This window comes from Cherax quadricarinatus, chromosome 11, assembly GCF_038502225.1.
Source record: "Cherax quadricarinatus isolate ZL_2023a chromosome 11, ASM3850222v1, whole genome shotgun sequence".
Classification (NCBI taxonomy): Eukaryota; Metazoa; Arthropoda; class Malacostraca; order Decapoda; family Parastacidae; genus Cherax; species Cherax quadricarinatus.
In genome coordinates, this window is record NC_091302.1 from 5,353,390 (window position 1) to 5,371,428 (window position 18,039).

The 18,039-nt window shown below is 39.6% G+C and overlaps 1 protein-coding gene across 5 annotated transcripts in view; it reads right to left on the reverse strand.

Annotated features, from left to right (window-relative positions):
- The window catches only part of LOC128687647 (cytosolic carboxypeptidase-like protein 5), a 133,495-nt gene that overhangs the window by 99,051 nt on the left and 16,405 nt on the right, over window positions 1-18,039 (reverse strand). For all 5 annotated transcript variants that reach the window (XM_070083917.1, XM_070083919.1, XM_070083920.1 and 2 more), the window contains 3 exons: window positions 16,333-16,527; window positions 12,167-12,318; window positions 8,655-10,434 (listed from right to left, as the gene is read on the reverse strand). In XM_070083917.1, the coding sequence (XP_069940018.1) occupies window positions 8,655-10,434; window positions 12,167-12,318; window positions 16,333-16,527 (2,127 nt within the window). The remainder of the gene's footprint in view (window positions 1-8,654; window positions 10,435-12,166; window positions 12,319-16,332; window positions 16,528-18,039) is intronic.

Sequence of the window (18,039 nt, forward strand, 5' to 3'; positions counted from 1 at the left end):
CTCCTTTTACATTTAGTAATATATACAGGAGAAGGGGTTACTAGACCCTTGCTCTTGGCATTTTAGTCGCCTCTTACAACACGCATGACTTACGGAGGAAGAATTCTGTTCCACTTCCCCATGGAGGTAAGAGGAAATAAACAAGAACAAGAACTAGTAAGAAAAATAGAAGAAAACCCAGAGGAGTGTGTATATATATGCTTGTACATGTATGTGTAGTGTGAATTAAGTGCAAGTAGAAGTAGCAAGAAGTACCTGAAACCTTGCATGTTTATGAGACAGAAAAATGGACACCAGCAATCCTACCATCATGTAAAACAATTAAAGGCTTTCATTTTACACTCACCTGGCAGGACGATAGTACCTCCCTGGGCGGTGTGTGTGTATATATATATATATATATATATATATTTATATATATATATCGAGAGGGAGTCGGTTGGTAGACAGCCACCGCCCAGGGAGGTACTACCGTCCTGCCAAGTGAGTGTAAAACGAAAGCCTGTAATTGTTTTACATGATGGTAGGATTGCTGGTGTCCTTTTTTCTGTCTCATGAACATGCAAGATTTCAGGTACGTCTTGCTACTTCTACTTACACTTAGGTCACACTACACATACATGTACAAGCACATATATACACACCCCTCTGGGTTTTCTTCTATTTTCTTTCTAGTTCTTATTCTTGTTTATTTCCTCTTATCTCCATGGGGAAGTGGAACAGAATTCTTCCTCCGTAAGCCATGCGTGTTGTAAGAGGCGACTAAAATGCCGGGAGCAAGGGGCTAGTAACCTCTTCTCCTGTATATATTACTAAATGTGAAAGGAGAAACTTTTGTTTTTCCTTTTGGGCCACCCCGCCTCGGTGGGATACGGCTGGTGTGTTGAAAGAAAGAAGAATATATATATATATATATATATATATACACATACATACATATACATATACATACAGTGGACCCCCGCATAGCGACTTTAATCCGTGCAAGAGGGCTCATTGTTATGCGAAATGATCGGTATGCGAATGAATTTTCCCCATAAGAAATAATGGAAATCAAATTAATCCGTGCAAGACACCCAAAAGTACGAAAAAAAAATTTTACCACATGAAATGTTAATTTTAATACACACAAACTGAAAAAGACATGCACAATTACATGACACTTACTTTTATTGAAGATCTGGTGATGATTGATGGGATGGGAGGAGGGGAGAGAGAGTGTTAGTGTTTAGAAGGGGAATCCCCTTCCATTAAGACTTGAGGTGTCTAGTCCTTTTCTGGGGTTACTTCCCTTCTTCTTTTAATGCCACTAGGACCAGCTTCAGTCACTGGACTTCTTTCGCACAACATATCTGTCCATAGTGGCCTGTACCTCTCGTTCCTTTATGACTTCCCTAAAGTGCTTCACAACATTGTCAGTGTACAGGTTGCCAACACGGCTTGCAATAGCTGTGTGAGGGTGATTTTCATCCATGAAGGTTTGCACTTCAAGCCACTTTGCACAGATTTCCTTAATCTTTGTAGTAGGCAACTTCTTCAATTTCTCTCTCCCCTCCTCTGAACCAGTTTCCTCAGGTCTGGCCTCTTGCTGTTAAAGTTGATCTATCAGCTCATCAGTGGTTAGTTCTTCATTGTCCTCCTCCACCAACTCTTCCACATCCTCCCCACTAACCTCCAACCCCAAGGACTTTCCCAATGCCACAATGGATTCCTCAACTGGCATAATCCTCTCAGGGTTAGCCTCAAACCCTTCAAAATCCCTTTTGTCTACACATTCTGGCCACAATTTCTTCCAAGCAGAGTTCAAGGTCTTCTTAGTCACTCCCTCCCAAGCCTTACCTATAAGGTTTACACAATTGAGGATATTAAAGTGCTCTCTTCAAAACTCTCTTAAGAGTCAGTTGAGTTTCTGAGGTCACTACAAAGCACCTTTCAAACAGAGCTTTTGTGTACAGTTTTTTGAAGTTTGCAATAACCTGCTGGTCCATGGGCTGCAGGAGAGGAGTGGTATTAGGAGGCAAAAACTTCACCTTAATGAATTTCATGTCCCCATAAAGTCGCTCTGCCACGTCTGTAGGATGACCAGGGGCATTGTCTAACACCAGGAGGCACTTAAGTTCTAATTTCTTTTCAGTTAGGTAATCTTTCACATTAGGGGCAAATGCATGGTGTAACCAGTCATAGAAAAAGTCCCTAGTGACCCATGCCTTACTGTTTGCCCTCCACAGCACACACAAATTCTCCTTAAGGATATTCTTTTGCCTGAACGGTCTGGGAGTTTCAGAGTGATACACTAATAAAGGCTTCACTTTGCAATCACCAGTAGCATTGGAACACATCAACAAAGTAAGCCTGTCTTTCATAGGCTTATGTCCTGGGAGTGCCTTTTCCTCCTGAGTAATGTAGGTCCTGCTTGGCATTTTCTTCCAAAACAGGCCTGTTTCATCACAATTAAACACTTGTTCAGGTTTCAGTCCTTCACTGTCTATGTACTCCTTGAATTCATGCACATATTTTTCAGCTGCTTTGTGGTCCGAACTGGCAGCCTCACCATGCCTTATCACACTATGTATGCCACTACGCTTCTTAAATCTCTCAAACCAACCTTTGCTGGCCTTAAATTCACTCAAATCATCACTAGTTGCAGGCATTTTTTTAATTAAATCCTCATGCAACTTCCTAGCCTTTTCGCTTATGATCGCTTGAGAGACGCTATCTCCTCCTAGCTGTTTTTCATTTATCCACACCAATAAGAGTCTCTCAACATCTTCCATCACTTGCGATCTCTGTTTCGAAAACACAGTTAAACCTTTGGCAAGAACAGCTTCCTTGATTGCCTTTCTGTTGCCCACAATAGTAGCGATGGTTGATTGGGGTTTCTTGTACAACCTGGCCAGGTCGGCGACACGCACTCCACTTTCATACTTATCAATGATCTCTTTCTTCATCTCTATAGTAATTCTCACCCTTATTGCTGTAGGGTTGGCACTAGAAGCTTTCTTGAGGCCCATGGTCACTTATTTTGCAGATAAAATCACCAAAAACACTGTAATAATACGAAATGTTCCGATTGTATGCTTGGATGTTACCGCGGAGGCTGGCTGGTAAACAATGCCACCGGCGGCACATGTGAGGTTGGCTAAGGGCGCACATTGGACGCATCTCGGACGAAGAGCGGTGAGCGGGTTTTTGAGCGGTATGCGAGGCAAAATTTTTGCGATAAAAGCGAGCGGTATGCTGATTGTACGTTATGTGATGCCGACGGTATGCGGGGGTCCACTGTATATATATATATATATATATATATATATATATATATATATATATATATATATATATATATATATATATATAGTGGACCCCCGCTTAACGATCACCTCCAAATGCGACCAATTATGTAAGTGTATTTATGTAAGTGCGTTTGTACGTGTATGTTTGGGGGTCTGAAATGGACTAATCTACTTCACAATATTCCTTATGGGGAAAAATTCGGTCAGTACTGGCACCTGAACATACTACTGGAATGAAAAAAGTTCGTTAAGCGGGGGTCCACTGTATATATATACACATATGTATATACATATATATATACATATATATATATATACATAAATATGTATATTTTTTTTTTTTTTCAACAAGTCGGCCGTCTCCCACCGAGGCAGGGTGACCCAAAAAAGAAAGAAAATCCCCAAAAAGAAAATACTTTCATCATCATTCAACACTTTCACCACACTCACACATTATCACTGCTTTTGCAGAGGTGCCCAGAATACAACAGTTTAGAAGCATATACGTATAAAGATACACAACATATCCCTCCAAACTGCCAATATCCCAAACCACTCCTTTAAAGTGCAGGCATTGTACTTCCCATTTCCAGGACTCAAGTCCGACTATATGAAAATAACCGGTTTCCCTGAATCCCTTCACTAAATATTACCCTGCTCACACTCCAACAGATCGTCAGGTCCCAAGTACCATTCGTCTCCATTCACTCCTATCTAACACGCTCACGCACGCTTGCTGGAAGTCCAAGCCCCTTACCCACAAAACCTCCTTTACCCCCTCTCTCCAACCCTTTCGAGGACGACCCCTACCCCTCCTTCCTTCCCCTATAGATTTATATGCTTTCCATGTCATTCTACTTTGATCCATTCTCTCTAAATGACCAAACCACCTCAACAACCCCTCTTCTGCCCTCTGACTAATACTTTTATTAACTCCACACCTTCTCCTAATTTCCACACTCCGAATTTTCTGCATAATATTTACACCACACATTGCCCTTAAACAGGACATCTCCACTGCCTCCAACCGTCTCCTTGCTGCTGCATTTACCACCCAAGCTTCACACCCATATAAGAGTGTTGGTACTACTATACTTTCATACATTCCCTTCTTTGCCTCCATAGATAACGTTTTTTGACTCCACATATACCTCAACGCACCACTCACCTTTTTTCCCTCATCAATTCTATGATTAACCTCATCCTTCATAAATCCATCCGCCGACACGTCAACTCCCAAGTATCTGAAAACATTCACTTCTTCCATACTCCTCCTCCCCAATTTGATATCCAATTTTTCTTTATCTAAATCATTTGACACCCTCATCACCTTACTCTTTTCTATGTTCACTTTCAACTTTCTATCTTTACACACATTCCCAAACTCATCCACTAACCTTTGCAATTTTTCTTTAGAATCTCCCATAAGCACAGTATCATCAGCAAAAAGTAACTGTGTCAATTCCCATTTTGAATTTGATTCCCCATAATTTAATCCCACCCCTCTCCCAAACACCCTAGCATTTACTTCCTTTACAACCCCATCTATAAATATATTAAACAACCATGGTGACATTACACATCCCTGTCTAAGACCTACTTTTACCGGGAAGTATTCTCCCTCTCTTCTACACACCCTAACCTGAGCCTCACTATCCTCATAAAAACTCTTTACAGCATTTAATAACTTATCACCTATTCCATATACTTGCAACATCTGCCACATTGCTCCTCTATCCACTCTATCATATGCCTTTTCTAAATCCATAAATGCAATAAAAACTTCCCTATCTTTATCTAAATACTGTTCACATATATGCTTCAATGTAAACACCTGATCTACACATCCCCTACCCACTCTAAAACCTCCTTGCTCATCCGCAATCCTACATTCTGTCTTACCTCTAATTCTTTCAATTATAACCCTACCGTACACTTTTCCTGGTATACTCAGTAAGCTTATTCCTCTATAATTTTTACAGTCTCTTTTGTCCCCTTTCCCTTTATATAAAGGGACTATACATGCTCTCTGCCAATCCCTAGGTACCTTCCCCTCTTTCATACATTTATTAAACAAAAGTACCAACCACTCCAACATTATATCCCCCCCTGCTTTTAACATTTCTGTCATGATCCCATCAGTTCCAGCTGCTTTACCCCCTTTCATTTTACGTAATGCCTCACGTACCTCCCCCACACTTACATTCTGCTCTTCTTCACTCCTAAAAGATGGTATACCTCCCTGACCAGTGCATGAAATTACTGCCTCTGTTTCTTCCTTAACATTTAAAAGTTCCTCAAAATATTCTCGCCATCTACGCAATACCTCCATCTCCCCATCTACTAACTCCCCTACTCTGTTTTTAACTGACAAATCCATATTTTCCCTAGGCTTTCTTAACTTGTTTAACTCACTCCAAAATTTTTTCTTATTTTCATTAAAATTTCTTGACAGTGCCTCTCCCACTCTATCATCTGCTCTCCTTTTGCACTCTCTCACCACTCTCTTTACCTTTCTTTTACTCTCCATATACTCTGCTCTTCTTATAACACTTCTGCTTTGTAAAAACCTCTCATAAGCTACCTTTTTCTCTTTTATCACACCCTTTACTTCATCATTCCACCAATCACTCCTCTTTCCTCCTGCCCCCACCCTCCTATAACCACAAACTTCTGCCCCACATTCTAATACTGCATTTTTAAAACTATTCCAACCCTCTTCAACCCCCCCACTACTCATCTTTGCACTAGCCCACCTTTCTGCCAATAGTCGCTTATATCTCACCCGAACTTCCTCCTCCCTTAGTATATATATGTATATATATATATACATATATATGTATATATATGTATATATATGTATATATATATACATATATATGTATATATATATATTTTTTCTTTTAAACAAACCAGCCGTATCCCACCAAGGCAGGGTGGCCCAAAAAGAAAAACGAAAGTTTCTCTTTTAAATTTAGTAATTTATACAGGAGAAGGGGTTACTAGGCCCTTGCTCCCGGCATTTTAGTTGCCTCTTACAACACGCATGGCTTATGGAGGAAGAATTCTGTTCCACTTCCCCATGGAGGTAACAGGAAATAAACAAGAACTAGAAAGAAAATAGAAGAAATCCCAGAGGGGTGTGTATATATATGCTTGTAAATGTATGTGCAGTGTGACCTAAGTGTAAGTAAAGTAGCAAGACGTACCAGAAATGTTGCATGTGTATGAGACAGAAAAAAAAAACACCAGCAATCCTACCATCGTGTAAAGCAATTAATGGCTTCCGTTTTACACTCACTTGGCAGGACGGTAGTACCTCCCTGGGAAGTTGCTGTCTACCAACCTACTACCTACAATATACATATATATATACAGTGGACCCTCGACCAACGATGGCATCGACTAACGTTAAATTCGACCAACGATACATTAACGCTAACATGTTGCCTCGACTAACGTTAAAAAAACTCGACTAACGATAATCATTCCCGGGTACCAATTAATATCGTTAGTCGAGGGTCCACTGTATATATACATATTTTTTTTCAACAAGTCAGCCGTCTCTCACTGAGGCAGGGTGACCCAAAATGAAAAAAAATCCCCAAAAAGAAAATACTTTCATCATCATTCAACACTTTCACCTCACTCACACATAATCTTTAGCATTATAGTCCCAAATACCATTCGTCTCCATTCACTCCTATCGAACACGCTTATGCATGCCTGTTGTGTATCTTTATATGTGTATGCTTCTAAACTGTTGTATTCTCAGCACCTCTGCAAAAACAGTGATAATGTACGAGTGTGGTGAAAGTGTTGAATGATGATGAAAGTATTTTCTTTTTGGGGACTTTCTTTCTTTTTTGGGTCACCCTGCCTCGGTGGGAGACGGCCGACTTGTTGAAAAAAAAAAAAATATATACATATGAAATTACCGCTTACCTTTCTTCGTCGACATTTAAAATTTCCTCAAAATATTCTCGCCATCTACTCTTTTCTATGTTAACTTTCAACTTTCTACCTTTACACACACTCCCAAACTCATCCACTAACCTTTGCACTTTTTCTTTAGAATCCCCCCATAAGCACAGTATCATCAGCAAAAAGTAACTGTGTCAATTCCTATTTTGTATTTGATTCCCCATAATTTAATCCCACCCCTCTCCCGAACACCCTAACATTTACTTCTTTTACAACCCCATCTATAAATATATTAAACAACCATGGTGACATTACGCATCCCTGTCTAAGACCTACTTTTACCAGGAAATAGTCTCCCTCTCTTCTACACACCCTAACCTGAGCCTCACTATCCTCATAAAAACTCTTTACAGCATTTAGTAACTAACCACCTATTCCATATAGTTGTAACATCTGCCACACAGCTCCCCTATCCACCCTATCATATGCCTTTTCTAAATCCATAAATGCAATAAAAACTTCCCTACCTTTATCTAAATACTGTTTCCCTCTTTCATACATTTATTAAACAAAAATATCAACCACTCCAACACTATATCCTCCCCCTGCTTTTAACTGTCATGATCTCGTCAGTTCCAGCTGCTTTACCCTCTTTCATTCTACACAATTCCTCACACACCTCCCCCACACTCACATCCTGCTCTTCTTCACTCCTAAAAGATGCTATACCTCCCTGGCCAATGCATGAAATTACCGCCTCCCTTTCTTCCTCGACATTTAAAAGCTCCTCAAAACATTCCCGCCATCTACTCAATACCTCCAGCTCCCCATCTACTAACTCCCCTACTCTGTTTTTAACTAACAAATCCATTCGTTCCCTAGGCTTTCTTAACTTTTTATCTCACTCCAAATTTTTTTCTTATTTTCATTAAAATTTCTTGACAGTGCCTCTTCCACTATCATCTGCTCTCCTTTTGCACTCTTTTCACCTTTCTTTTACTCTCCATATACTCTGCTATTCTTATAAAACTTCTGCTTTGTAAAAACCTCTCATAAGCTACCTTTTTCTCCTTTACTACACTTTTTACTTCATCATTCTACCATTCTCGACCAAATGTATAATTATATTTTCTTATTACTGTGTTAGTATATTAATGTTATATTCTAGTGTATAAAAGTCACATGCATTTTTTTTTAAGATGCTGGCTGTCTCCCACCAAGGTAGTGTCCTCCAAGAAAGAAACTCTCTCACCATCATTCACGCTGTCATGGCCGTTCCAGAGGCACACGGGTTCGACAGTTCAGATGTCACATACATATACTATATATTACTTTCACTCAAAGCATTACCATATATTAATTTTTTATCACTCACAAATTATACACAATCTATCAGCTTGATATCCTTACAACTTACAACTATAAATCAACTATCCTCACCTTTCTTTGACGCATGGCCATGGAGATCAACATACAGATAAAGTCCTGAAGCGACTTGAGTTTCCTCAGGAATTGGTGTTGGTGGACTGAGAGCCGGATTGAATTCTTGTGATGGAAGTGGAAGCGATCCCTCTAAAATTCCTAGGCAAACATCAGATTCCCTACCAGGTCGCCCACACTCTGCTTCACTTTCACTACTGCTAGCAATGCCACAGCCTTCTCTAATGCCAGGTATAACCTGCATCCCACTAGGAGTTGGAGGTGATCCCGATTTTAGTACAGTCTTATGGTGTGCAACATTAGTTGAACTCAGATCTCTTTTATAACTGAGTGAATCCTTTTTTGCACTTGAGCTATGAGAGAAATGACAATGAAGATTTCTATCGATATTTTCAACTTTCAACTGATGTTGACTAGACAAAGGCAAAGAAACTGAAGATAATGATGAAATATTTGTACCTGATGAAACAGTGCCAAGGCTTTTCATTTGCTTACTCTCACTTATACTGCTAAAAATGTTAAAATCTTTCTCTTTTGTCTTTTCACCTGATAGTCTTTGATCGTAATAATAGTTACCACATCCTTTGTCACTTTGCTCTTTGCGAAAATCCTTCAGAAATAAATCTCTAGATTTACAAGCTGTGTCACGACCCATCTCGTTCTTAGCTTGTATGCCACAAGGAGAATTCACTGCTTTACTGGCTTGCTCATAACTTTTATTCACAGAAATTAATTCTCTGAATTCACTTAAGGCAGCCATGGATCCAAACATGGAGGTAACACCTGTTTCAGCTTCACTAATACACGACACATTTGAACAGTCATCGTGTACTTCCACGTGGTGTGGCTCTTGTTGGAATGAGCTACCAGCCATGTTGCCATCTACTGAGACATTACTGGATATGTCCCACCCTGAAGCTGAAGGTTCGTCCATCTCCATTAGAGACACACCTCGCACCCTTCCGCTTCCTGAGCCTCCAGCTTTGCCACACTGAGCATCACTGAAACTGTGACAAGTGTCTTCATCCATCATTACTGGAGGCCCCTTAAAATTATTTGAGACAGACAAGCCTGCTTCATCACTAGAACTATTTGTTAAAGTTCCAGCAGCACGATCTGTTGAATCAGTGTTAATGGATATTGAAGGTGTCTCTTCCACTGGGGTAGGGATTAACTGGCCATGATGGTGGTAGAGAATCACCTGTCTGGCTGCATATATAGTTGGATGCAAGGTTGGCGAGGGGTCAACATAAACACGATTAAGGTTTACTCCTCTTTGGTCAGTGCGATAGTGGCCACGCACCACGCCATCAGGATTCAAGAATGGAATCAGCTTAAAAACAAACATATCCCTTAGTTTTATAGCACGAGGATCATTTGAGACAATAAAATTGAGGAAGCCATTGAAGACAAAACTGGAGGAAGTCTCTCCAGGATGAACTCTGGCAGAAACAAACACCACTTTCTTGTTTGGAAAGCGATAGGGTCGAGGCTGATCAGCAAGAGGGAAGAGGCCAGGTAATCTATCTTCTCGTTCTTCCACTCTACCAACATGAGAACTGACAGTCACCAAGTCCACACGCCAACGATCTAATGAGTACACCAGTAACTCTCTATGATAATATAAGTTGGAGCAACCTGGAGGAAATTTGTGGTCAAGGTTCTCCAGCATTGTTTGTAGCTCAGTGTATGTGAATGGGTAAGTGAAGGCATAGTATGTTACTGCCCAAGCCTCACTTACTGTGTGAACCCAGGTTATAACAGTGCTGTTCTCTTCACTCTGAAATACAAAAATGCAATATCAATTACTGTGCTTGAGGAAAGGGACATTATAAGGCAATTAATGAAGGGAAGGGTAGCTCCAATTCCTTGGATAAAGAACAATTCACTATCATCAAAGCACCACCTTGAAATAAATATATATTTATAACAAATTAAATAACTGGTGTAATAAAACAAAGTAGGGAACTGTTTATCCTTTATGGATTTTGAAGAACCATATGATAGGATGGATAGGGAAGTTTTTATACAGGTAGTGAGGCTCAGATTAGGGTATGTAGAAGAGAGGGAGACTATTTGTCAGTAAAGATAAGCCTTAGACAGGGAGGTATGATGTCACCAAAGTTGTTTAACTCATTATAGATGGGGTTGTAAAAGACATGACTGCTAGGGTGTTGGTGAAAAGTTCTGGATTAAAAGATAATGAATCTGATATAAAGTGAGAATTGTCACAGTTCTTTGGTGGATGAATTTGGGAGGGTATGTAAAAGAAAGAAATTAACAGGTGATGGGAGAAATACAAAGTCTAGGCAATCAAAGGCTGAATATCAGATTGGAAGAAATAAGCGTTTTCAGTTATTTCAGAGCAAATGTGTCAATGGATGGGTCTATAAAAGATGAGATAAACCATATAACAGATGAGGGAAAAGAGGTAGTTGGTGTGTCACAACCTTGTGGAAAGAAAGTTCATGTATGGAGACAAAAAAGAAAATGCACCAGAGGATAGTGGTGTGAAGCATGGGCTTTAATTAACATTGCAACAAGAAGGCTAGAAACAGTGGAGATGTCATGTGTATTAAGATAATAGAGGTAAAGTAAAAGGACACAAGTGCAACTAATGTGACATTTTATTGTGGCAACATTTCGCTCTCCAGGAGCTTTATCAAGCCGTTACAAACAATACATGGACACAGAGGGTATATAAAAACTCAGAGTGAGGTGCAATATTAGTGAGGTACCATATCGATGTTCACTAGTGGTGGTAGTAGTAGTAGTAGTAGTAGTAGTAGTAGTAGTAGTAGTAGTAATAGTAGTAGTAGTAGTGACAAATACAATATGGTAGAGCAATTAATTCGTACATGAGTATTAGGATACAAAAGCTATTACTTGGGTAACATAAAAATAGGTTGGACAAATATAGACTGGAAAGAGGCAGGTAGTTTCAGTGTTCACTCTCTGTAATGTGCCTTGAGTGAACACTGAAACTACCTGCCTCTTTCCAGTCTATATTTGTCCAACCTATTTTTATGTTACCCAAGTAATAGCTTTTATATCCTTCTACTCATGTACGAATTAATTGCTCTACCATATTGTATTATTTTTGTCACTACTACTACTACTACTACCACTAGTGAACATCGATATGGTACCTCACTAATATTGCACCTCACTCTGAGCCTTTATATACCCTCTGTGTCCATGTATTGTTTGTAATGGCTTGATAAAGCTCCTGGAGAGCGAAACGTTGCCACAATAAAATGTCACATTAGTTGCACTTGTGTCCTTTTACTTTACATATTGTCGGTAATTCTACCAACTTTATTATAATAGAGGTAACAGATTACTTATAAAAGCCATTTTGAAATACTCTAAAAAGAGCTGTTAAAACACTAATAATGAAAAAAATATTTCTTTAATAGTTTTTTTATTTCTTTATCACTTGTTGCAAAACCAATCTGTGTGGTAACTTATTAATAAATTATTCATATTATTTATACCAAATAATCTCATACTCGATAATTGCATTTTTCCTTGATGCGTTCCCAACGTTGAGGACGGGTGCTAGAGATGTACTGTACCACTGGTTGCATTCCTTGAGAGAAGAGCTTAGACTGCTTGTTCAGATTCATTACATTTAGCCTCACTCGATTACCTACACTCCCACCTGTGAAGGATACATTAATCAGAAATGAAGAGAAAAGCCACATACCTCCAGGTAGACCATCATATTAAAGAAAAGTGGGTAACATGGCATGAGGGAAATACTTTATAGAGGGAGATCACTGATTTTGTTGTATAACACAAGCATCACTTCCTTTATGCAGTAAATGTGTTCCAGGCCCATGGCAGCTGTACTAAGCTTAGTCAAACCATCAGCATTTAATTACACACTGTAATAAGAATCTTCAATACATTTTGTGAACGGCACTGACTGCAAACAGCGAATGTCATACATATAAAATGACAGATAGAAATGAGACATTTTTTTTAAAAAAAAAAGTCGGCAGTCTCCCACCGAGGCAGGGTGACCCAAAAAGAAAGAAAATCCCCAAAAAGAAAATACTTTCATCATTCAACACTTTCACCTCACTCACACATAATCAATATTTTTGCAGAGGTGCTCAGAACACAACAGTTTAGAAGCATATATGTATAAAGATACACAACATATCCCTCCAAACTGCTAATATCCCGAAACACCTCCTTTAGAGTGCAGGAATTGTACTTCCCATTTCCAGGACTCAAGTCCGGCTATATAAAAATAACCGGTTTCCCTGAATTCCTTCACTAAATATTATCCTGCTCACACCAACAGATCATCAGGTCCCAAGTACCATTCATCTCCATTCACTCCTATCGAACACGCTCATGCACGCCTGTGGAAGTTCAAGCCCCTCACCCACAAAACCTCCCTTACCCCTTCCTTCCAACCTTTTCGAGGATGACCCCTACCCCGCCTTCCTTCCCCTACAGTGAATTTGCATAAAGCCAACTTGCATAAAACAAAGGAAATCTGAATATCAAGACATCAAACAATGACTGGCAATTAACTGCCCAAATATCCAAAGGAATGTCAGAAAGAACTTGTTTGGTATAAAGGGGATGAATGAGATAGAGAGGTGGACTCCTTCAATGAAGTCCAAAGTAGATAATGTCAGAACCTCAGGGGCTAGAAATAAAGTATCCCAGTATAGTTAAACTTAAAATGTAGACCAAGGATCTGAAGCTCAACTTCCAAAAACACAATTAAACGAGTGAAGTACATACTTGTACATAAAGAGTTGAAGCTGTGTGTACAGTACAGAACAGTGATGTTATTGGGTATTTCAAGGACCACCGCAGCTAATATTGTACTGAACCCTGCTTATCAGTATTTGGGGAAGGAATAGTGCCTAAAACTGTGTGGGAATTGGGAAGGGAACAATAGTTTCCCTCAAGAACAGAAATGGAACAAAAAAAATCCCAATTAAGTCAGGTGGACTCCACACTTTAAGCAAGGCAAAGCCAGATGCCCATACTCAATTGAGTCAGCAACCAGCTTTCCCCAGACCATATCTACAGAGCAGAAATACAAAGGAGCTGATGAATGGCACCCTGACCAATTGTTCAGAGGCAGTGTATGAGAAAGACAAACTTCCTGGGAAGTAATGGGGATAACTGTCACTGATGCTCTTGACCAAGTAGAGTGAACCATCTGCACTCTGCCAGCAATGGTAATCAAGTCCATATCATAAATATTGAGAGTTAATGCTATTTGCTAATTTGTTATTTTTTTAACATATCGGCAGTTTCCCACTGAGGCATGGTAACCTGAAAAAGAATAAACAAAAAGTTCTTCTTCTTACATTTATTAAGTTATACAGGAAAATTGTGTTACTAGCTCCTTGCTTCTGGCATTTCAGTCACCACTTATGACACACATGGATTATACCATACTGAGTCCTACTTTTTGTAGTCTGGTAAAGATTTTTTTTTTTTTTTTAAGTCGGCCATCTCCCACCAAGGCAGGGTGACCCAAAAAGTAAAAAAAATCCCCAAAAAGAAAATACTTTCATCATTCAACATTTTCACCTCATTCACACATAATCACTGTCTTTGCAGAAGTGCCCAGATACAACAGTTTAGAGGCATATATAACATACCTCTCCAAACTGCCAATATCCCAAACCCTTCTAAAGTGCAGGCATTGTACTTCCCATTTGCAGTACTCAAGTCTGGCTATATAAAAATAATCGGTTTCCCTGAATCCCTTCACTAAATATTACCCTGCTCACACTCCCACAGCACTCAGGTCCCAAAAACCATTCGTCTCCATTCACTCCTATCTAACATGCTCACACATGCTTGCTGGAAGCCCAAGCCTCTCGCCCACAAAACCTCCTTTATCCCCTCCCTCCAACCTTTTCGAGGATGGCCCCTACCCCGCCTTCCTTCCCCTACAGATTTGTAAGCTCTCCAAGTCATTCTATTTTGATCCATTCTCTCTAAATGATCAAACCACCTCAACAACCCCTCTTCAGTCCTCTGACTAATATTTTTAGTAAGTCCACACCTCCTCCTTATTTCCACACTCTGAATTCTCTGCATAATATTTACACCACACATTGCCCTTAGATAGGGCATCTCCACTGCCTCCAGCTGCCTCCTTGCTGCAGCATTTGCAACCCAAGCTTCACACCTATATAAGAGTGTTGGTACCACTATACTTTCGTACATTCCCTTCTTTGCCTCCATGGATAACGTTTTTTGTCTCCACAGCTACCTTAACACACCACTCACCTTTTTTCCTTCATCAATTCTATGGTTAACCTCATCCTTCATAAACCCATCCACTGACAATTCATCTCCCAAATATCTGAAAACATTCACTTCTTCCATACTCCTTCTCTCCAATGTATTATTCAATTTTCTTTATCTAAATCATTTGATACCCTCATCACCTTACTCTTATCTATCTACACTTTCAACTTTCTACCATTACACACCCTAAACTCATCCACTAACCTTCACAACGTTTCTTTAGAATCTCCCATAAGCACAGTATCATCAGCAATAAGTAATTGTGTCAACTCCCATTTTGTATTTGATTCCCCATAATTTAATCCCACCCTTCTCCTCAACACCTTAGCAGTAAAGCTGGTAAAGATATAATACTCAACTCTGGGGAGTATTAGGAAAGAGAACAAGGCTTCTCTCTGGACAATAAATAGGGAAGAAGCATATCAAAACAAGAAAGGTGAACCTTCCTATCTAAACTTGGGCAGAGCAAGATGCCTGCACCCTACCTTAGTCAGTGGCCAACCTTACCTCCACAGCCATACAAAAAATCCAAAGGAGAGAAAAAAAGGTCATGTTGAGCACCCTGACCAACATATTCAATGGGCAGAAAGAGAAAGAAATTGGTTCAGACCATTAACAGAGGGATACTAACCTGGGATAACCCAACAAAGTCACGTCATCAGACTATATGACTTAAGTCTGTTGAGGTCCATTACTCCTCTCCCCAGGATGCAACCCACACCTTTCACCTAATACTCAGGAGTCTACTTACTGCTAGATAAAGAGAAGCAGTAGGTATAGGGAAACATCCCCAATGTTTCCAATCATCTGGGAACTGAACCACAATCCCTCAGTGTGTGAGCCAAGGCCACTACCAACTGAGCCATGAGTACCATAAATAATGATGAAAACAAAAAGTCCTAGGGAGAGATGTAAGCATACCACCAAGGTTAATGTAAAATTCATTTTCCTATTTTTGTAATTAGAGTATCTTTTTATTTAGGTTGATTGTGGCTTAAATAATTAATGACATTTTTAATCACCTAAGAGATAGTCAAGTACACATTGGGTAATTTAAATGCTGTAAAACCTGAAACTTCTTCAATATAGGAGCAAGTAGACACCCATCATTTACAAACTAATAACTTATTTCCAAATAAAATCCTATTACTAATTTTGCAACAGAAGTGGCAGAGGTGCTGGGATCAGTGTATAGCCTCCCAAGGAGAGTACTTCCAGAGGAAACAACACTAACTAGCTGATTGGGCAAGCCTATATATTTCTTCCACAGCAACCCAGGAACTTCTTTATAACACCTCATATTTGCCTCTGGGCAGCTTCAGACTCCTTAGCTTTTCCTGTGGTTGCATCACTAGTTAATTCTTTAGTGTAAACATACCTTTAATGCCAAAGAAAAACCAAGTTCGGTTGTTATTCTCGTAGTCGGTGCCTGCACAATCAGGGCGAGTCCAAAGACTGAATTCATAATTAACAGGCATCGGATCCACAATGGACTGGGAGGGTGTGGATGACTTGTGTGCTTTACGTGCTCCACCAAGTGATGCTCCTTGACTCGATGAGGCATGACCAGAACCTGAATGTCAAAAAGCAAAGCTATCAGAAGAAAATCAAAACTTAGTTATTATTTTTAACACACTAGCAATCTCCCATCAAGGTAGAGTGATCACTCTGACAATTGTCTTTCCAGAAGTGTACACACATCATGGCTCACATGACCCTTCAAAGTGCAATATCCCCAATAAATAATAATAGTAGTAGTAGTAGTAGTAGTTGTTGTTGTTGTAGTAGTAGTTGTTGTTGTTGTAGTAGTTGTAGTTGTTGTAGTTGTAGTTGTTGTAGTTGTTGTAGTAGTAGTAGTAGTTGTTGTTGTTGTTGTAGTTGTTGTTGTTGTAGTTGTTGTTGTTGTAGTTGTTGTTGTTGTAGTTGTTGTTGTTGTAGTTGTTGTAGTTGTTGTTGTAGTTGTTGTTGTAGTTGTTGTAGTTGTTGTTGTAGTTGTTGTTGTAGTTGTTGTTGTTGTTGTAGTTGTAGTTGTAGTTGTTGTTGTTGTTGTTGTTGTTGTTGTTGTTGTTGTTGTTGTTGTTGTTGTTGTTGTTGTTGTTGTTGTTGTTGTTGTTGTTGTTGTTGTTGTTGTTGTTGTTGTTGTTGTTGTTGTTGTTGTTGTTGTTGTTGTTGTTGTTGTTGTTGTTGTTGTTGTTCAAAACCTATAAAGTAACTGGGCAACGAGGCGAAAAGGTTTGACCTAATAGAGTGGTACCTAGGGATACAAACAGCTCAAAACTCGAACAATTATGTAAATGCATTTATGTAAATGCTTTTGTAAGCATATTTTTGGGGGTCTGAAGTGGATTAATCCAATTTACATCATTCCTTATGGGAACAAATTCGCTTGGTATCGACGCTCAAACAGCCTTCTGTAACAAATTAAATTTGTATCCTGAGGTACCACTGTATAGTGAAGGATTACTCCAATTCCTTGGATGAGGAACTTCTGACAAGTACATTTGCCTTGAATTGTCAAAAAATGATCCAAAAATTTGTACCACTGTACTGTACAGAAACGAACAATAAATAAGGATAAAGAAGGAGAATGTAAAAGAGTACAGTGGTACCAACACCTATGTATGTGAAGTATGAGCTTTAAAACAATGAAGCAAGGATTAGGCTGGTAGCAGTGGAGATGTCATGTTGGAAAACATGTGTAGACTGAATATTATCTGAAGAATTCAAAGCACAGAAACTAGAAGACAGTATACCTGAACGGGGTTTCAGGGGTCAAAGCCTCCGTGGCCTGGTTCATGACCAGGCCTCGCGGTGGATTCATGCCTGATCAGCCAGGTTACACGGAAATTGAGATACGAACCACAGCGTGGTTGGTCAGGTACTGGCTTTCGGTGCTTGTCCAGCTCCTCCTTGAAGACAGCCAGGAGTCTACTGGTAATCTCCCTTATGTATGCTGAGAGGCAGTTGAACAGTCTTGGGCCCCTAACACTAATTCTGTTGTCTCTTAGCATACTTGTGGTGCCCCTGCTTTTCATTGGGGGAATGCTGCATCTCCTGCTGAATCTTGTGCTTTCATAGGGAGTGA